General features: G+C 32.2%; 1 protein-coding gene and 2 long non-coding RNA genes across 4 annotated transcripts; 1 reads left to right on the top strand and 2 right to left on the bottom strand.

The window, feature by feature from the left end:
- Positions 1-3,334: 3,334 nt before the first annotated feature.
- LOC146900277 (anthranilate phosphoribosyltransferase) lies at positions 3,335-12,893 on the top strand. 2 transcript variants are annotated; one of them, XM_085739144.1, is made up of 10 exons: positions 3,335-3,785; positions 6,765-7,247; positions 7,359-7,516; positions 7,675-7,758; positions 8,593-8,645; positions 9,308-9,389; positions 10,466-10,573; positions 10,783-10,903; positions 11,133-11,218; positions 12,258-12,893. In XM_085739144.1, exons 1-10 carry the CDS (start codon positions 3,410-3,412, stop codon positions 12,477-12,479), a joined length of 1,773 nt encoding a protein of 590 aa, XP_085595270.1. In that variant the 5' UTR covers positions 3,335-3,409; the 3' UTR covers positions 12,480-12,893. The 2 variants fall into 2 exon arrangements, with proteins under 2 accessions (XP_085595270.1, XP_085595271.1); XM_085739145.1 differs by lacking the exon at positions 10,466-10,573.
- A 3,806-nt stretch (positions 12,894-16,699) lies between these two features.
- LOC146900276 (uncharacterized) lies at positions 16,700-18,207 on the bottom strand. Its single transcript, XR_015022429.1, has 2 exons — positions 17,364-18,207; positions 16,700-17,077 (listed from the first exon to the last, which is right to left on the bottom strand). It is a non-coding gene; the product is annotated as an uncharacterized LOC146900276 (long non-coding RNA).
- A 722-nt stretch (positions 18,208-18,929) lies between these two features.
- Positions 18,930-21,002, bottom strand: LOC146900275 (uncharacterized). Its single transcript, XR_015021910.1, has 2 exons — positions 20,654-21,002; positions 18,930-20,196 (listed from the first exon to the last, which is right to left on the bottom strand). It is a non-coding gene; the product is annotated as an uncharacterized LOC146900275 (long non-coding RNA).
- Positions 21,003-22,084: the final 1,082 nt, after the last annotated feature.

Raw genomic sequence — 22,084 nt, 5'->3', positions numbered from 1 at the left:
ATGATAGTGGCTGCTAGTAAAATGATGACAGTCGTCTTCGTAGACCCAGGAAGTCGGACATTCTATCAAATGGTGTATTGAGAAAGGACTGACTTCCCAATTCGCTTCGCCCTTGTCGTCTAAGGAATGGACCAATGAAATCACAACATGTGTGTTTTTGGATGATCTCTCAAGGTGGAGTTTTGTGAATTTGGGTTTAAAAATCTGTGAATAATAGTGTTTAGAAACACATTTGAATCTCACAAGAGGCTTTACTGGAAGCCATGAAAAGATTTCGAGTACGAGATCCGAACTAAGATTAGGAAGAGACATTTTGAGCAAAGTTAGAGTTTTGTTTTGTAAGCGAGAAAGAGGGGTTAAAAGGTGAGAATGAAAGTTTAGTTAAAGCTTACATGATGAATGGAAATGGAGGAAAATTTGGGGTTTTGTTTGTTTGGAGAGAGTAGAGAAGGTGAGTTATTCGATAGGAGTGTGTAACAGAAAGAGTGAACAGAGAGTTGAAAAGAAAAGGAAATTTTTTGAAGTCTCTATGAAGTCTCTTTATTCCTTGGTTTTAATTGTTTTTACTAAGATGTATTTGTGTATATATATTTGTATTATTATTTATTTATTAAATTTGAATGATACATTTCTTTATTGGAGACCCAGGAAAATGATGACAGTCGTCTTCGTAGACCCAGGAAGTCGGACATTCTATCAAATGGTGTATTGAGAAAGGACTGACTTCCCAATTCGCTTCGCCCTTGTCGTCTAAGGAATGGACCAATGAAATCACAACATGTGTGTTTTTGGATGATCTCTCAAGGTGGAGTTTTGTGTATTTGTGTATATACAGTAATGTGTTGAGTTTTCTAGAATTTGGTACCTTTTAGAATTGTGGTTAATTGCATTGTGGTTAATTGCACCTAATATTTAGTTAATTTTTCTAAAATTTGTCAAACATAAAAGAACAATCATTTTTTGTTACGTCTTTGCTAAAAACCGATTAAGTGCATGTTATTTAAAAGATCTTTTTGGATTGAAATGTCAACAACTCAAAAGATTGGAAGTATGATGTTTACGTCAATGGTCGCATTAATGTTATAACATGGTCTAGGAAGAAGTTGAGTAAAAATATTTCACATCCATCATACAAACTAATCATAGGATGTTCACAACAAACTAATAAGAAAATTCTTAACCCATTGAATGTATCATGTAATGGACATCCTAAAACTAATCATAGGATGTTCACAGTTGAGAAAATTGTTAAGAAGAAAAGTATAATGAAAACAAAAAAGACCGACGATTTGGTGATAAATGTAAGTTGGTCTAAATCATTTATAATTATTACATTTATATTTTTAACAATAGTTCGGTGTTAATGTGGTTAAATGTTATTTATATTTTATTGTATAAAACAGCGAACAACTAAAAATGTTGGGTGTGAATAGTATGATAATCAAGATAATTATTCGTCATTCCAACAATCAAATGCTCATAGTAACAATTTTGTGTCGTTAATTGCATCATTAGACAAGAATGTGACTGTTATTAATAATCAAGATGATTATGTGTTTATGACAAGTTTTATATTCCACTACATGTTTTTGATTAGGTTATTGATAAGTTATGGTTCTCAATTGTAGGAAGACTGCATAATTAGTGATACTAAATTATATTGGGCAACTTTTATATTGTTTGGACAAAAGTTCATACACTCATTGCTTAGATGATGGAATAACCCATTTTATGTGATATAACCTTAAACTTTTGTAACATCGATGCTCTGTTTTTTGTTTGGTCAATTGTGATGACCATGACCAATACATGGTTATGATGTTTGTTGAAAAACATGTATATCTACTTAATATTTCGTACTATAAGTAATATTTTTATGTTCCTTGATATATTAATCGCAATTTCACAACTCTTTAACAATTATGTTAGTACTCAATGGATGATGACAAAATTCCACAACTCTATTCATTATTCCAAGCATACAAAACATGTGAGAAACCAACACCTTGTTGCTACAATTTGGTCTCAAAAAACTCTTGGAGAAAGACCACTATAAAAAATTTGCATCAGAAATGGGTTGAGCATCCTAAATTTGATCTTGAGAGAAACACGTTCTAAACATGAAAACAACATTTCCAAAAGAATTACCAAATAGTCAATTATAAACATCCCAAAAAATCAAAACTTCAAGTCCATAAACAACATTCAAAATTAAAGGAACTACATTAGGCTTCTTAAAAGCCTTTTTCCTCAAATCATCAAAAAGAGGAACCATTTGTTTATCAACAACCCCTCATACAAAAACCCCTCCAATGGTTCAAGTCCAATACCAAATCTAACTGAAGAAAGATCACAATACACACCTATCTTACGACAATAAGCTTCTAGACTCTTACAACCATTTCTCTTTGAAAACACTAAGGTTTTATACCCCACTTTACATAAACACTTATCTCATGAATCATCAATCCCAACACTAAAACCTTGACCCATCAAACTCTTCCTCTATGTGATTGTAATCAAGCAAGATGCACCTCTAATTGAATATTCATAAACACAAATAACTAGATTATGTGCAATTTTGTTTGAGCTTGAAGATGATGATGAATCTGCTACCCGAACTGCATTTTCACCAAAACAAGATGGAAATAAAACTTAAACGACCCTAAATGTAAATAACCCTAAGTGAAAGCAATCATGTGGCAAATAACCCTATATATATACAATCAAGTAAAAATTTGAAGAGGCAAAAACAAGAAATAACTCATCTTCAATGACGAATCAACACCGATTGGGAGGAAATGGAGAGATTGAGTTAAGGACAACAACAATGAGAGAATGCGACAACATGGGAGGAGATCGGTCTGCGGGGCAATCACTCTGTATGCAACAACGACAACGTCAACAAAAGTAGTGGAGGAAATCTTCTCACCGAGAGAGATAGAGAGACATGATTATGAATGAGAAGAAAGAGATAGAACATTCAATTCAATTCAATGTTTTTTCTTCTTTTTGGTATGACATAGATCACACCAATTTTTTTTTTTTATGAAAAATATATTTGCGCAACCATTTTGAACAACTATATATATTTTTTTTTGACGTTAGACGTTAACTATCTCACTTATACTTACACGAAGAAAATGAAAGTTGTGATACAAATTTTTTCATCAAATGATTATATAAATTTCATAACTGATGTTTTATTATTGCATTTGAAGAGCAAGACTCTTCTAGAAGAATGATATTGCCACCTAAGATGATGATGGTACATGCATGGGTCTATCTGTCTACTTTAGATTTATTTATTCTTACATTTGTCCTTGTGCTTATCAGAAACCCAACACCATTTTATAGAAAGATACAAAAACTAACCACACGAACTCACTGACTCAATAATAATCTAGCCATGAAATCTTTATTACTAAATCCAAAACCCGTTAACTCAATTATTTTCCCATCAAAATCCCAAAATTCCACTCGCTTTAATCCTCATCCATTCCCTAACTTCCATATCGAATCTCGCCACCGTTGGAATCGCCGAAGAAAACTTTCCTTAACGGCGGTGAAGGCGGTGTTGGATTCTGCAACCGTCGAGCAATTCGAAATTCCAGAATTCGACGTTCGCAATCCTTCGTTGTCGACTTCGTATCGGAGTTCGAAATTGACTAGACCGAATCAAACGGTATTGGATGCTCAAACTAAGATTTGTACTGGTCCAACGCAAACCAAACCGCTTGATGAAGAACAAGCCTTCAAGGTGTTTGATACAATTCTTAGATCAGGTTTTTCTTTCTTTCGTCTCACGTTACAGTAGAGCGTGTTAAAGAATTGAATCGAATTGAATTGGATGATTGTAATGTAATATGACTTTGATTGAATAGATAACTTAATTAAGTGCTTATAGCATATGTGCTTATTATATAATTGCTTATGCATAAGCTATTTCTATAAGAATTGATAAAATAAAATAAAGTCAAACTGCTTTTGTGTAAGTTACGAAGTGATTCCATTAGCTACCTGGAGAGCTTATGTAAATAAGCTGTTTTCATAAGCTCTCCCAAACAATTCCACAAGTGCTTATGCTAGTAGTAGATAAGCTTAAATAAGCCAATATAAGGATACCGTATACAGAATAAAAGAACCAACAGATAAAAAGATTTAAGACGCTGCAAAAGAATGAAATAGTAACATGCTAAGGGAAAACTAAGCCCTTTTCATATTGTTGTTGTCTTGCTTTTCATTCATCAAGTGCTTGTGTATATAGAATCTCAATATAAGCGTATTCAGCATTTGCCGGATAACAATGCTAAAGACAGAATTGATGAGTGATGACTATTGTAGTGACTCATTATTGAAGCTTCTAGACACCTGTTCTTATAGTGCATTCTAACATTTCATAATCCTTGAGTTTGGTGTTCATTATATTTTGGGCCATAACAATGATGTTAGATTCTATTGTTTAGAATAAGTTAAGATAAGATAAGCGAGATTGAATAAAAAAATGATGGAATACATTCCGTTACTATCCAATCTAAAACTCTGTTTTTTCTTCAAACACATACAGGAAATGAAATTGAATTGGATGATTGTGATGTACTGTGTGTGAACTATGATTGGTTAAATATCTTAATTACGCGCTTATAACCAATTGAACTGTGAACTATGATTGGAGTATAATACACGCTTATATAAGTGTTTATGCAATCAACTATTTCTATATAAAAAAATAAAAAATAAAATTGAACTGTTTTCTTATAACTACAAGCTATTTTCATAAGTTATCCTGAAGACTTTATGGAAATAAACTGAAAATAGCTTATGGATATGTCATAAGCTGTTTTATAAGTTCTCTGTTTGGATAAAGAGCTTATCTGCAGCTTATAGCACAAGCGCTTATGTGTAGGCTCACACAAACTATTTCTATTGCAAAAGATAAAATAAAATAAAATTATTTTTGTATATGCTATAAGCTGTTTTCCTCAGTCATGTTGGAAAACTTATGAAAAATGTAATGTTTTTATAAGTTCTCCCAAACAGTCTCACAAAACTTATATCAGTAGATAAGCTCAAATAAGGCAATCCAAATAGGCCATAGTCTTAAAAGTGCTTATGCTAGTAGGTAAGCTCAAATCAGTCAATACAAATAGGTCCTATGCAGAGTAAAAGAACTATAAAATAAAAATAGCTAAAGACACTGCTTTTGTAAGTTAATCATGAAGAGTTTATGAAAGTTAGCTGAAAAATAGCTTATGGAAATGTCATAAGCTGTTTTCATAAGCTCTCTGTTTGGAATGTAGCCAAGAACGAGTCCCAGCTCGTAGGATCACACGATCTTACGTGCCACAGCACCTCGACCGTGCTTCGACTTCACTCTGGTTCGGTTTTGCTCTATATTTTCTGTTTTTTGCCATTTTTCCTGTTTCCTCTGTTTTTTGCAGTTTTTCTTCTATTTCTTCTGTTTTTCTCAATTTTGTTGCTTGGTTCCTCTGTTTTCCCTCTATTATCTCTGTTTTTATGCTTGGTTCCTCTGTTTTCCCCCTATTCTCTCTATCTATTTCTCTAAACTCTATCAACAACCTACCGATCCTACTTACGAACCGTGTTACGTTCCTCGTGTTTACGTTCTTTCACCGGCCGATCGATCCTATGTAGGATCTCGATCCTGACTACATTGGTTTGGATAAACAGGTTATCTGCAGCTTATAGCACAAGCGCTTATCATCAGAAGTGCTTATGTATAAGCTCCCACATAAGCTATTTCTATAGCCAAAGATAAAATATTTTTTTTTTTTATCTATGCTATAAGCTGTTTTCCTGAGCTATCTTGGATAACTTATAGAAATAAGCTGAAAAACGCTTATGAAAAATGTCATAATCTGTTTTTATAAGTTCTCCTAAACAGTCTCACAAAACATAAACACACTGAAATAGGTCCTATGCCATAGTCTGACAAGTGCTTATGCTAGTAGGTAAGCTCAAATCAGTCGATACAAATAGGTCCTATGCAGCGTAAAAGAACTATGAAATAAAAATAGCAAAACACACTGTAAAAGAAAGAAAATGCTAAGGGAAAAGTAAGCATTTTCATATTCATTCTTCTTGCTTTTCATTCATTAAGTGCTTGCATATATAGCATCTCAATATAACCGGAACCAGGGTATTCAACATTTGCCTGATAACAATGTTAAAGGAATTGTAAAACAGAATTGACGAGTGATGGCTACTGTAGTGACTCATTATTGAAGCTTCTAGACACCTTTTATTATTTCAGTGCATTCGAACAACTCATAATACTTGATGTTAGCAATGATGTTAGTTTTATTATTTATTATATTTTGGGCCATAAGCTTGGTTTGTTTAGAATAAGATAAGAGAGATTGAATAAAAAAAAGATGGAATACATTCCGTTACTATCCAATTTAAACCCTATTTTCTCGTAAAACTCATACGGTATTGGGTTTTAAAATGAAAAGTTTGAATTGTGTATGCTGGTGTTTTTTTAGAAAACTTTATATATGATGTAAAAGAATGTTATGGAGTGGAATGAAGATGAATGATGCCAGGTTCTTGGTTGATTTTTTGTTTTGGTTTAGATTGTTTTAAAATAGACAACATCGAATGAAAATGATGATCCTTATCTCATTATATTCAATTTTGTTACTCCACTTTTTCTTTCATTCAAAGGTACCCTAAGGCTTTTATAATGAAAAGCTTAAATTGTTTGTACTAGTGTTTTCTAATTACTTTTCATTTCATCTCAGCTAGGGGAGAAATTAAGGATGAGGAAGAAGTTTCCAAAGCACAAATGGGAGCATTTTTTGCAGCGATGACGATTCGCGCAAATGCCTTTCCAGAGGCGACACAATGGAGTGAAGGGGAAATGCGTGCAATGAAGACATTCTGGCCACTTCTTGTTAGAGTGCTTCCACCTGACATAGTGTTTATAGCTGACCCTGAAGGATTGATGATGGGTTTGGGAAGTTCGATTGGACCGCAGTTTGTTGGCAATGGTACTAGTGAAATGAGATTGGTCGGTGCTCTTAGGGAAGTGTTGGCTGGTGGCCATCTAGGATTTGAGGAAGTCCAAGGTGTGTTGAAGGAAGTTCTTCCCTTCCAAGAAGAGGGTGAAAAGCCTCATGGAGCAAGTGAGGCTTTGCTTGCGGCGTTTTTAATTGGTCAGCGCATGAATCGGGAAACTGATCGCGAGTTAAAAGCATATTGCCTCGCATTTGATGAGGAATTTGGTATAAGATTTAATATGATTTCAAATTTTATTCTGCCTTGTTTTTGTTACTTTTTAAATCAGCATGGTTAGTATCCCTATTGTTAATTGTTTCATGGATTGATTTTCTCAGGCCCCCCTCCAATTGCCGATGTCAAATCGCTGACCCATTACGGTGAACCATATGATGGAAATACTCGCTTCTTCAGGAGTACATTATTTGTTGCTGCAGTTAGATCTTGCTATGGAGAGTCTTGCTTGCTTCATGGTGTAGATTGGATGCCACCTAAGGTGTGTGACTTTTTCTTCATTTTGGGTGTTTAAGTGGCAAACTAAGATGCTTTCCTTTTTGAAATTCTATCCCCTGATATTTAATCTTCTTTCATATTTCATGCAGAAAATATTTTTTATTTTTTTTTGACATTTCTGAATACTTGTCTCTGTTTTAGGGAGGTATAACTGAAGAGCAGATGTTGAAGTTTATGGGGGCGAATATAAGCTTATCCCCATTCAACGCCAAGAAACTTCTCGAGGTTATTTTGTTTACTGCAAATATTTTGCAGCAATACAATGGTTCTCTCTTCGTTTAGCCACTATATATAACACAATTTTTTTAAGTCGAAACAGAGGACAATGAAAGAGTGTATGTCATAGTATAATTGGTTCTCTCACAAAATACTGAATTTGAGGTTATATTCAAAGTCGTGGTTGTCACCGCACTTATTGCTATCATTATAGCCATATTGAAGGCGAATGCTGCACCAAAGCTAGACAACAGTCTAATGTTGTCGATGTGGCTTATGTCACTCAATTTTATTTTGTAAACAAGGTAGAAAATTTAGAGAATTAAGACTTTTAAGGAACTACCATTGTATACGGCAATGAAACCTGAGGTGTAACACTCTTTAAATAAAAATAAAAAGGATTGTGATAGTGAGAGTCGAGGGCTGGCATTCCTTGAATTAGTGGCCTGAGTGAATCCAGTATCTAACACAGCAGAGCTTAATTTTGTGTGTGTCACAATAAATACAATTATAAGATAAACATTACCTTATTTGCTATATTTACATGATATTGTACGCTCATAATTATCCTGTGTATACGGCAATGAAACCTGAGGTGTAACACTCTTTAAATAAAAATAAAAAGGATTGTGATAGTGAGAGTTGAGGGCTGGCATTCCTTGAATTAGGGGCCCGAGTGAATCAGTGTCTAACACAGCAGAGCTCAATTTTGCGTGTTTACAATAAATACAATTATAAAAAGATAAACATTACCTTATTTGCTATATTTACATGATACTGTACAATCATAATTACCCTGTATATGTTATTTCTAACTGTATATTTCTTGTTTTTTTTTTCCAGGATGAAGAAGTTGGTTTTGCTTATGTAAGTCAGCGTGAAGCTCGCCCGTCTCTGTATGAGCATCAAACCATATATTATTTGTCTAGGCCTAATTAACTTTGAGATTCCATTGGAAAAAGTTTTGATGCTTTTCTTCTTGAATTCAAAATTTTGTAAAGTCGTCCGGTTACTCATCTAGTTGTAGACATCTGGAATATTATTATAGGTTGAATAACTCATTCAGTCCCTATAGACAGTTGCATTCTAAATTATACTTAATATTTACTGTTCAGAATCATTGAATAAAACTCCTTTTGTTTTGGAATAATGCAAAATGCACCCTGTAACCTAAGTTTGATTCCCTTTTGGAGTGAAACTAAAGGACCAAATTAAGGCTGTATTACATTGTTAAAAAGTTATTGGGATCATTTTCATTGTTTGGAAACTGCAGGGACATTTTATAGGGACTAAATTGAATTGGTATTTTAAATATAGGGGCTAATCGAATGTGTGGATGAGAAGAAAAATGAAAAGAAACAAAAGAAATAAATTGGAGAGAATGCATTTTCCATGTTCTCTTCATGTCTAGCTATTCAAATGTTGGGTAAAGAAAATTTTAAGCTAAATTATATTGCTACTTGGGGTTATGTTTAGTATGGGGATGCATTTATGTATATATGTAGTATAACAGTACTATTGGAACAGAGTAGGTTAAATCTTGTTATTTTTTCTGCAGATACTCTTTAATTGGGATAAGGGAGCATATAAAGAAGCGCCCTCCACTTGCAACAACTGAAAAGGTTCAGCAATATGTAAAGGTTGGACTCCTTTATCCATTAAGTCTTCCTGATCTATTTTGGTTTATTGATTATTATTGGTATTATTATTATTTTATTTATTTGGTCAAGTAGCCTATAGGTCATAAATTCACCCCCAAAGTGGGGAATCCGGGGTTCGAACCCCAACCCCTGCATACTGCAACATTCAGCTATGCTCATAAGGACAATTTTTTTTTTTTAGTTTATTGATTATTATATTACTATAGCATGTTTAAAATTTCAAAGCTAAAATCCTACAGAGAACTTCATTCACTGTCAAAGTCTCAAAAAATTATGAATTCGTTCACATAGTCTATTTGTTAATTTTAGAAGAATCATCATTATTTATTAAAAGAAAGCACAAATGGTTTTTCTACCTCACTATTTTTCCTCAATAATATGACTATTTAGTTTCACATTCTTCATATCATATTCACAAGGTGAGCAAATTTTAACAAAGAAGTTGCTAAGTAAATCATCAAGAAAACTTCACGGTGATTTTGGAGCCATTTGAGTTTCTCAGAAGAACAATTTTGTGCTGTAATACTTCAATTCTGACAAATATTGTAGCTTAAGGAATGTTAACAAGTTATACTGTCTAAAACACGAACACTTCTTTGATGTTTAAAAATTACCAAAAAGAAAGTTCTTTGTGAAAGTCGATAATTAAAAATTAAAACTCCTGGTTACTCAAAGGAAAAATAAATAAATTGTGCCTGGGAATTAGTTTCTCCTTTTTTACGTAGAGTCACATATTTTTCTTTTACATCACATGTAATATATTTATATTAATATTGAACATTGATTTCTTCACTTTTAGCTCACTTTTTATCAAAGCTTAAGGGTTATGTAACCAAGACTCCCTACTATTTCAAAACGAAGAGGAACTTTTTTGCTTAAATTGTATGATATTCTTTATTTTGAAGTGAATAGTAGAAAATATGGTTAGGTGAGATGGTATTTTAGTTGTAAACAAGAGTCGGACCAATCGAACTGGCCCAATGGGGTACAAATTTTTTTCTTCTTCCAGATGTCACCATCTGTTTATTTAGTTAAAAATGTATATTTTTCAACAGGCAAGTGGTAAGGAAGCTATTGTTACTGGATTTTATCATGGAGGTTACGAAGAGTCATTGTTAATGCTTATGAAAAGAAGGGGTGTACACTCTGGTTTGGTAGTGAAGGTTGGATTTTACTTTTTTTAATATATTCTACGGACTTCTCCACATATCTTTTTTTTCCATAAACTATTGGTTGTATTATAAACTATTGTTTTTCTTCTCTTACTATAATTGGTTAAACCATCCTATTATGATATAATTAATATTGAAAGAGGCTTAAGCCTTGATAAAAGAAGTCACTTCATGTTGCGCTGCTTATGCTCATATTGTAGGGAGAGGAAGGAGCCCTCTCGATGACTACAAGATTGCGATCAAGCACGACAAAGGGAATTCCGGTGAATTACTGTTCAGGGTTTCGTTCACTTGATATTTCATCCACATCTGAACCTGGCGGTATGTATTTGGTTTCCTTATTCATTTCTATCAGTTCGATATGTAATTTATTCTTAAATAATAATTTCATAAACATATCTGTGTGTGTAATTTTGTTGTGTTCTTTTTATTTCCAATGCTGGTTGGGCAACCCTACCGCTCTTCCAGTTTCTGATTAGCAAACTCATAGTTTTTTATTACATCATGTCTTAGATCAATACATTTACAATATAGTTATTTCATATTTCAGGAGTTACGCGTCAAGGATTTAGTCTTGAGGTCAATGCCAAGGATTATGGTTTCCAACCCACAGACACACCAAGAACTGATAGATCCGTAAAGTTCTCTAGATTTTGTGTTTTTTCTCCTTTTTGTAATATTCCAATATATGGAATGTCCATGAAATATGGTTGAAATTCAGTTTCTCTTGCAATATGTTCAAATTTTTCCACTGCTGTTGAAGGTTTTTGTGTTCAACAGTGTGTTAGATAAATTTGCCACCCATTAAAAACTAAAAACATTATTCACGGCTTTCTCCTTTGCACATTAACGTAAAGAGTTTTTTATTCCTATAGGATGAGAAGCTCGTGCGTATTTTTGTTATAGTGGGACAAGAAACTTCTTTCTTTAAAAAAGCCTACTAAAACAAATGCACAACTAATAGTACAGATCACTACTTTAAATCTCTACCATCTATTCTTAAGATTTGATGCACTAATTCTTATATTCTGATTATATGTTCTATAATCTATGTCCCCTTCATCCAACAAATGCATGCAACTCCTCTGAAAATTCACTTTATTATGATAAATTCCTGTTTTTAAACTTGTGATTTTCCATTTCTTCTTGTCTGTTTCTTGGACAAGCTCTATAAATTATGTTTAACCATGTATAGGAGTCTTTATGCAAGAAATGGACTGAAATCAAATTTTTTATAACAGTGGAAATGTGTTAGTTCCATTTTGTGAGCCATTATAGTGGTCCGCCTAAGTCATTTTAGTATTTAATTATCTCCTGGATTTTCTGATGATGGTGATTTGTAGTGAGCTCTAGTCAACTTTCAAGTGCAATTTTTGAATAGCATAATTGTGTACAGACGATTCCAATGCTTGCATTTGTATATGTTGTTTTCCCCATGAACAATCGAGGACCCCTGATTGTTTTGAATTGTATACTTTTATTTTCAACTTCTCATTTTTTTGAAACATTTGCCTTAGTTTGTTCTTTTTAATTAGAATGTTAATGTATGTTATTTAACTAATTATATTGTTTAGTATCATTGCATGTTGGAAACTTCTAATATGTAGCCAGTTTCCCCTATGGTTAGAGCAGAAGTTTTGTGACACTGATTAATTTTCTGTTTTTGAAACTTCAGGTCTCTAGGAACATTGAATTGGGTTTAGCAGCTCTCAGTGGAGAAAAAGGACCAGCATATGATCGAATCGTCTTAAATGCTGGAATGGTGGATCACTTACTTGGTGCTGAAGGAGCAGAAGATATATCCGCAGCCCTGGATAGAGCCAGAGAAGCCATTGACAGTGGTAATGCACTGAAAAGGCTTTTAAACTATATCAAACTCTCCCACAAAGTTAGTTGAAATAGTTCCAGACAAGCATTGCAAGTAACATTTTACGACCAGTGTGCGTGCCACATGGATTAAAAGGGAAAACCTCAGATAATGAGAAAATTTTGGAGAGCAGAATTGATTCATTTTATCAATCAATTTTAAGGTTTTGGTGGTTCAATTTTTTTTGGTTTGAGGTTTTGATTACACCTTTGTATAACATTTTACAATATGCTTTGTAAGTAAACTTCTGATTTTCAATATTTGAAATTTCTGCATGGTTTTGTTTAGAAGTGGAACTTTAGTAACTTTCTCCAAATTGTTAATTAGAAAATCTGAACATGTAAACACCATCTGAACCTGTAATCACCAACTTTTGGATCATATTTCTTGTATTTGATAATATGGTGCAATTGACCTATTTATAAGAGTACATTATTGAGGAAATCACCATCTTCGTCCTTAAATTTTATCACTGCCTCTGAACTGAAAACACTTCTGAGGAAGGTCTTGGAGCTTTGCATCTGTAATGTGCATCGTCTCCTTGCATGAGTGAGAGACGATTTATAAATTTGAACTATAGGACATGTTGTAACAGGAAATAAATGGATTATTAGTTTATTTTAAGTATTAGTTGTACTTGATGTAATTTTACCATTTTAGCCTTCATGGTTGTATTTAACCAAGGTCTTGTGACTCATTTGGAAACAATCAAACACTTCAACAATTATCTTCTTCTATCTAAAACTCTATTTCAATACTACTTTTGCATAATTTCACCTTTGCATCGGATTCTATTAAAAAATCATTAGAATCCCTACCTTTAAGACTTGAATTTTATCATTTGGTCATAAGAATCCATTATTTCCTTCTCACATGTCTACTTGTCTCATTAAGAGTCACATGACAGATGATTTGACCAATACATGTATGTTTGAAGGATTTTGTTCGGATGTTTTCTCAGTCAACACCATCCGAGATTTGACTTATCAGGTTTTGAGGCAATTTTGTAGGTTACAAATTAAACTTAGATTTTGTTGAGAGTGCTGTTTAAAATACAAATTGATGAAGTAAGTTGAAAGTGCAAATTGTGAAAAATTATTTGGCCAAGAAAATGGTCAGTAAAGAAAGTGCAACCAAACACTGGTAAAACTTACGTTCAAAAGTGAATGAAAACCAAGTAAGAAAAATTGACAAAGTCACATAAAGTTATCTGGGAAATAAAGATATAATCGAGTAAATTAGTAGAAAGTAATTTGACATGAAAGAAAAATGATGAAATAGCAGTTCAGCAAGAGTGCTATAAATAAATAATATAAACTTATGATAAGGAAAATAAATAGTAAGAGCGAACAATGTCTATTTCTGGCATCCTAGGCTCTCTTAGAAGTTAGAATGAACTCACTTGGACTGGTCCAAGTGAATTGCAAATGACATTTGACTTAGGATTATAATGGTTTAGTTCACATAAACATGTTTTGGTGATGAAAAAAATGGTAGAATTGGAAAATCTAAATATGTATGTTATTCCCTTGCATGATTTCAAGAGTTCTCCTTTTCATTTTTCAAGTAAGGGTTTAAGGATAATGAAAACATATGAAACTCTATGCAGGGCTGTGGAGAATACTTCTACTAAAAGATGATCTACAGATTGGACTCTATTAAATACATTGTAGAGTTGTACATGGTGAGAGTGTAGAGTTCTATGGCTATGACATAAAGAGCTGAAAGAGTACATAAAAAAAGATAAGGGTGCATTTGGATGAGGTTAAAGAATGATGTGTGCAAAGTTGAAACTTGAAAGCAAGCACCATTGATTAATACCAAATTTGATTTCTTAAAGAAATGGTGAAGACCTTGTTTTGAGCATGTATTGAAGGGCTTTGAGCCACTTTTTAAAATCAGTTCGTTACGGATTATAGAAAAAGTAATTTTGATATTTAATAATTAAGAAATTAATTTTTGTTTGTTTAGCATAATGAAATATAAAAATAAAAAATCAGTTATAAGAATGATTATCTGAAGAAAAATATATATCTAAAACGAGTTTTCTTTTCAAGCAATTATTAGATTTTTGAACAAAGTGGCCATTCACCAAAATGTACTAGAAAAAAGTCATAAATGTTTTATTGAGAGAATTCAAAGAAATAATTCATTTTGGGGCAATTTGTTTTGTACAAATGTGTCGGTCAATTTTTTTTTTTTCGACAAGAAATGTGTCGGTCATGTTTTAGCAGAGGGAGTCCACTTCATTTTTCTTGAACTCTATTAACACTTAATTTTTCTTGAATTCTAATAACATGCGTAGTTCCACATTTTTTTTCATTGCAAACTCCCAAGGACCTATTTGTCGTGATTTACAAATCATAGCTTCTACATCAACGATAACAAAGCTACTGTGCTTTTCATCAATGTAACACATAACCAAACAACGGGTGGCACTTTGGTGACATAATGTCACCGTGACATTAAATCTGAGCCACACAACACACACCTTTGTGTGGCCCAGATTTAATGTCACCCATACAACACATCTGGGCCACACAACACAAACTTTTGTGTGGCCCATATTTAATGTCACCGTGACATTATGTCACTGAAGTATTATCCCCAAACAAAGGTTAAAATATACTGTACACTTATCTTGATGGTGATGTCTTTTAATAAAGAGCAATGATATTTGAACAACCATTTGATACAACCTATTTGACAACCTTCATTTTCTCTCTTTTCATTGGTCAAAAACAATGGAGAGAGAAAAAGGAAGAGAGAGTAAGAATAGAATGTAAGTATGAAAGAGAAAGTTGTCTATAAGTTGTCACAAAGTGGTTGTACAAATATCATTTCTCTTTAATAAATGATCCAAAGTAAGAAATAGATGGCACGATTAGACAAATTAGTTTCATTTCATTTATATAAGGGTTAAATATGTTTTTAGTCCCTATAAATATGTCAACTTTTCGTTTTAGTCCCTCTAAAATTTTCCTTATACTTTTAGTCCCTATAAATTTTTCAATCACTACTTTTGATCCCAATTTTTAATTTAATTTTTGTATTTTTTTTAATGAAATTGTGCAGAAATGTGTAAAGTATTCTAAAAAAATTTCTTAAAAAAAATTAGAATTTTTTAACAAAACACAAATTAAATATGAATTTTTAATCGTAAAAAATATAAAAATTCAAATTAAATTCATGTTTTGTTAAAAAATTCTGAAATTTTTTTGGAGTGATTCTTATAATATTTTGATTTTTTCTGGAAACTTTTATTAAATAATATGAATTCTACATATGAGTTTACTTTAAAAAAGGGACCAAAAGTGAAGATTGAAAATTTTATAGGGACTAAAAATGTTGATGGAAAATTTTATAGGGACTAAAAAGTGCGATTTTATTTTGTAGGGACTAAAAACAAAATTCTGAATATTTATAGGGACTAAAAACTTAATTAACCCAAAAAATAATAATTTTATTAGATTTTATAAATAAAATGGCCTCATATACAAACTAAAAAGGTCTCGTATTTTAAAATTTGTTTTATATCCTACCTAAAAAGAAAATTTATCAGACCGGCCTTGTGTGAATATAAACTATGATAATCCAACACCGAATTTATATCCGATGCGCCAAATCCATCCAAATAATCATGGGATGGATTTTGCTTTTAATCACGTTATCAATTATAAGTTGTTTATTTTATATGATACTAGTTAAAAGTCAACTTTTTAAGGTCCAAATAACATCATTTAAGAACATAAGGACTCTTTGTGGTCTCAACTTTCAAGCATACTGAACCTACGAAATGGTTCTTAATAGCTCAGTTTCTTTTCTTTCCCCGTTCTTACCCCTGATAAATAGTGTTCTATGGATTTAATGATATTTTTAAATGGTGATGAAGACTTTGAGGGGACTTGAACATGATAAACATTGTTGTCGTTAAGTTTAGAGTTAAAAAAAAACTTTCATTGATCAAATTTAACATTTTGAAGATAAGGGACAAATTGATACGGTGATGTAGAAACTTCAATTATTATTTATTAACAGTGATTAGGAAAAAAACAAAAATTGCAAAACAACATTTGGTTGATAATGATATATGTATGTATGATTAATGATTCCCTATAAAAACCTCATCTTGATAAAGTTTGGCCCAAAGAAAAAGACACTTTGTATTTGTACATGACTTTTTGGACTTAGGGCATATACAACTTGAGGCTATTTTTTGTTGATCCCAATAATAACGAGTAAATAGGCAATTTTGGGATGTGATTCACTGCAGTCATAAAGCTGATGCAGTCATGCAGTCAAAATAAATACAGTCATTTGATCAAAATAACCGTCAGGATTCAACTGCTCTTTTTTTTCCACTTTAAACTCAAAACACAGGATTGAAAAAAGAGAAAACTCAGAACGCATACTTCATCTCCTCACTTTTAAAGATTCTTCTTCTTGCTTCCACTTCTCCGGCACCTCCTTGACACCTCATAATCTTCCTTGGTGAACATGAATGGTCAATTCATCAAGCTTTATAACTCCGGCGGATGCAATACGATCCACCTCCGCCAACAACCGCTCCACTGTCAAATTCCATACCAACAGTGGGTGTTGTAATGATTGTCATTATTATACCAAACCTGTGGAATTCAAATAAAAATAAAATTAATCAAAACATAAGTAACACTATCTGCTAGTGATAATGGAAAACTATATCAACGTGATAAAACTACAAGAAAAGAGAGTAAAATATGGAAATAGAAAGCTATGGCAAAAACAAAGTCATCCATGTTTAAAGAAACAAAATCGATGGCAAAAACAAATTCACCCATGTTTAAACTAACAAAATCAATGGCTATACAAAAAAACAGCCATGAATGCACAAACAAAAATAATCGAAAAAGGATGTGATGAAACATAACAAACCTGGAAAAAATCACAAAGCTTTGAGTTTAACCAACTGGCGTAGAAGAAGGTGAGGTTCATTTTTGGCTTGAATCTCAGAACAGATGTGAAGAAACGCTGTTTTGAATCTCAGAACAGATGTGAAAAAAATCACAAAAGGGCTTGAATGCGCCAATAATATCTCTGTATTGGAAAGTGGAGTTTTGCTTCGTTAGCCTGTTTTGTGCATTTTAAGGGGAAATGAATCTGGACCACTATTTTGATCAAATGGCTGTATTTAATTTGACTGCATGACTGCATCAACTTTATGACTGCAGTGAATAACGTTCCGGCAATTTTCCCCTGCAATTGTAAGTTTCGTCAATTATCTCTTTGAAATTAACAAAACTTCAATTACCCCCCTGAAATTGCATAACGTTAATCAATTTACCCCCTCCGTCAAATTTTTCTGTTAACTTTTTACGGTTATGATCAAATACCCCCCCTGAAATTTTGCACGTATGTGCAAATTCCCCCTGAACTTGAAAATTTATATTTTTTTTTTATCATTTACTCAAAAGATATTAAAGGCAAACAATTAATAGTTATTGATCATATAAATCTTTATGAAATGTATGTTTATGCAGCTATTGGTCATATAAATCTTTATGGATGATATGTTACTCTCATGTGTTTTAAATATATACGTATATATAAGACTTTTATTACACAAGTTGGTAATTATGTTAGAGTATGCGGTCATAAAGTACACAAGTCTTTGATAATTGTGTGTCCATAAAGAAAATTCATAGGTTAATATCTGCATAAGGAAGAAGTAACAAGGCTTAGGTTTGTGAATTTGCAACTTATATTCATGACAAAACCATTATTTCTTTGGCATATATTCATTCATGTTCTTGTGAATAGAATTTTGATGACAATAGGTACAATATACTACTTGAAGAACTGAATGTATGATTTTTGGTAAGGAAAAAATATAAATTTTTAAGTTTAGGGGGCATTTTGCACATAAGTGCAAAATTTCAGGGGGGGGGTATTTGATCATAACCGTAAACAGTTAACAGAAAAATTGACGGAGGGGGTAAATTGATTAACATTATGCAATTTCAGGGGGGGTAATTGAAGTTTTGTTAATTTCAGGGGGGTAATTGACGAAACTTACAATTTCAGGGGGGAAATTGCCTATTTACTCCAATAATAACATAAACATTTGGCGCCAAATTTCAACCCACTCTTCACTCCCTCTTTTTCACCAAAATATTGGCGCCAAATCCATCCAAATATTTATTTTTCTGAGCTAATATATATATATATATATATATATATATATATATATATATATATATATATATATATATATATATATATATAGTATAGTTTCAATAAAGAATAAATCATTTGAGATAATTGAAGTTTAAATTGTAGTTGAAATAATCATTAACTAAGATTTACTTATTTTCTAATTGAACTCAAAATTACAAGAATCCACTTTTTCCAAAAACCACATGATTAAGAAAAAAAGGTTCAACCAAATGTTGGTTTAGTCACTTAAAATCTGACTCATATTTTCCAAAACGGGAGCTCAAATTTTATTGCTAACGAGTACTTTATTAATTTATACTTCATCAGAATAAATCATAAACGAAAACTAATCAAATTACACATTAAAACGAGGTAGTATCTTAACTTACACTAGATTGACAAGTTTTATATAGTTTAATGACTACTTATTATATTTACATAGGTTAGGGACTAAATTGAAGAAAGAGTGATACTTTAGGGTCTAAAATTGATGGTTTATTCAGAAAAAAGAGTGATTCCTATTTTCCAAAGTTGCATGTATGCAAACTGTAGTAGTAGTGGTTGCTTCTTGACAATAATGGTTAATTTCTTCATCTGAAAACAAAATTGGAGGTCACAGGTTCTAAATGAATCCTTGCAGCTGAATATTGATATTCAAATAATAACCAAACACTAACCTGAATATATAATCAGATGCTAAAGGAGAATCATTACAAACTAACCTAACAAGAAAAGACTAACAAACTAAAAATCAATTTAACTGCCTAATAAAAACAAAACAAAGATGAACAAACTAAGAACAGATTAACTCAAAGGTATACTGAACATAAGTATAATGTTTTTCCAACATGTATAATGCAATGCAAATGAACAGAATCATATAAATGATTCTTTTATCAGTCAATCAGTGTCATTAGATGCAAAAATCATATCTCGGCCTAAAAAACAAAAAAGAAATTCTACGGTTGAAGTAAAAAGGGACCAAGTAATCAAGCTTCTAATAGAAAAATAGAGTTTCGAAGTGCAGGGTAAATGTTTGGGAAAGAAAGTAATCTAATAAAATGGGGGAAGAAAATGAGATAGATAAAATGGATTTCAAACACTTAAATATAATACTCTCACTAAACCAATCACAAGAAGTGCAAGGATTAGTTCACAGTTAGAAGGATACAAGCAAAGTGGAATTCACAACAATCGCAGAGTGACTCCAAAATTACTCGAGCCAAAATGTCTAAATCCACATGAAGAAAAAAAAATGTAACATTATATCAGAAGCTTAAGAGCTCACTGATTCTACTCCCTGACACACAGATAGGTTTCACCAAAGCACATCATCTCAATGTACTAACTGGCCCTTCAGTGAAAGAATATGGTATATAGTTCCAAATTAATACATGTAATTCAGCACAAGAATTCACCACTTGTGATTAAAAAAACGCTCCTGCATAACTCTGTCATGCAATACAAACACGGTGCAAAAATGACAGCAGATACATACAATTGAACAAAACACCAGCTCTTTAGCAAAAATCCTGAACTCACCAAACTACCACTGCATAGACTAAATCAAATTATAATCCACCAATGGCTAAACAAGCAAGATGATTAGACCAAAGAATTAAACCAACAGCCTATACGGGAGTGGTAAATTAGACATAGACATTACTCCCTCCGTTTCAAAATGAGTGTCGCTTTAGTCAAAAAAATCTGTTTCAAAATGAATGTCGCTTTCAGTTTCCAATGCAATAATAACTGTTTCTTTTAAATTGTACCCTCCAATTAATACTGTGCACACTACTTCCAAAGTATTACTTTTAAAACTAACCAATAGTTAATAAGGATAATTTGGTAAAATAATCATTCTCTTTCTTTTAATCATTGCATTTCTTAATATGTGTGTAAACACCTAAAACTACACTCATTTTGAAACGGAGGGAGTACAACATTATATGTCTCCGATGAATTATCATAAACAAAAGCAAACTTGCAATGTTTACGGATGGCCATACCCATATCTGCACTCAAAATACGCGCCAACATCTTTGACATTGTAGCAGCGATAAGGTCGTCAGAGAGGCTTACCGGTGATTATGCGTTGGGTTGAGCTGGAGGAGGATTACTCATACTCGATGCTTGTGGATGAAAGCAGCGGAGGTGTTGTCTATTCAGCGGCGGGGATGCGATGCTGGTGGATGAAAGGTGTCGGTGGTGATGGTATTGTTGCCTCTTCCTGGCTTACATGCTACAAATATGTAAATACAGGACAAAAGAGCATGAAAAAGACATGACAACTAGACTTTTGACTCGATTGACTATAATAATTATCAATGTTAGCTTGTGTCTTAAAAACACAAGTTAAGAATTTAAAAATAGAATTAAATCATAACTTTTATTTTGAAAAGATAAGATTTTAAATTTTTAGAATATTGAATGCATAATTTTTAATAAATTGTTTCTATCTTTTGGCTTTTTAACTTGTGCCTTGAAGACAAAAGTTAACATTTTCTATATTTTTATTTTGGTTTTAATCCTCTGCTTCTCAAGTAAAGTCCGGAAAAAATTGTTGTATCCGAAAATTAAACTCAGGTTATCTTAAACAATTTATCTTCTCGTAGAGCTCATTAATCACTTGAGAGTTTAGACCAATCATACTTATTATTAATTCAACTTAAAAGCTATATATTAAATTACTCACATGAAAACACTTTATTAAAAATGATAACAATCATATAAACAATTTATAATTCTTTTTTTTTTTTTTTTTTTTTTTTTTTACAAAGAAGGCTTAAAGCCCAACGATCTATAGTTCTTGCAAAAAATAAAGGAAACGGGGGACACAAATCCAGAACATATGAGCAAAATAGTAAGTTATAGAGATCATGTGATGCTTACATATCCTTAAATGTGGCCACATTGTTAAATATTAAAATTACTTGTTAGAAATCAAAATTTAGACATACAAACGAAAGCCAATGTGGAATTCTTCATGCTTAACAAAATATTGAATCTTGTCTTACAATAATGTTACAATGATATAAATTTACAATCATACACATTATGAAAAACTTTACTTAATAATGTTACAATAATGTTTATTTCATGTCTCTCCTGTCTTCCAATAATATTGAACTCTCGTTACAATGTCTATTTCTGGCATCCTAGGCTCTCAGAATGAACTCACTTGGACTGGTCCAAGTGAATTGCTGATGACATTTGACTGAGGATTATAATGGTTTAGTTCATATAAACACGTTTTGGTGATGAAAAAAATGGTAGAATTGGGAAATCTAAATATGTATGTTATTCCCTTGCATGATTTCAAGAGGGCGAGTTTTAGCATGGGGCAATTGTCAAATTGCCCCATCTTAGATCAATTTTGTTTTATTTGGTATTAGTTGTACACCTTGTATTTTTATAGCCATATTTATTTATAATATATT

The sequence above is a fragment of the Medicago sativa genome, chromosome 8 (assembly GCF_051527215.1).
Source record: "Medicago sativa cultivar Bolivia chromosome 8, Bolivia_mono, whole genome shotgun sequence".
Taxonomy (NCBI): domain Eukaryota; kingdom Viridiplantae; phylum Streptophyta; class Magnoliopsida; order Fabales; family Fabaceae; genus Medicago; species Medicago sativa.
The sequence above is the reverse complement of the archived record's forward strand: the minus strand, read 5'-3'. Positions and strand labels throughout refer to the sequence as shown.

Excerpts from the sequence above, each read along its gene's own strand:
- LOC146900277 (XM_085739144.1), top strand. The coding sequence starts at position 3,410 with ATGAAATCTTTATTACTAAATCCAAAACCCGTTAACTCAATTATTTTC. Across the intron at positions 7,517-7,674 it reads TAGATTGGATGCCACCTAAG|GGAGGTATAACTGAAGAGCA; the intron begins GTGTGTGACTTT and ends TCTCTGTTTTAG. Across the intron at positions 7,759-8,592 it reads ACGCCAAGAAACTTCTCGAG|GATGAAGAAGTTGGTTTTGC; the intron begins GTTATTTTGTTT and ends TTTTTTTTCCAG.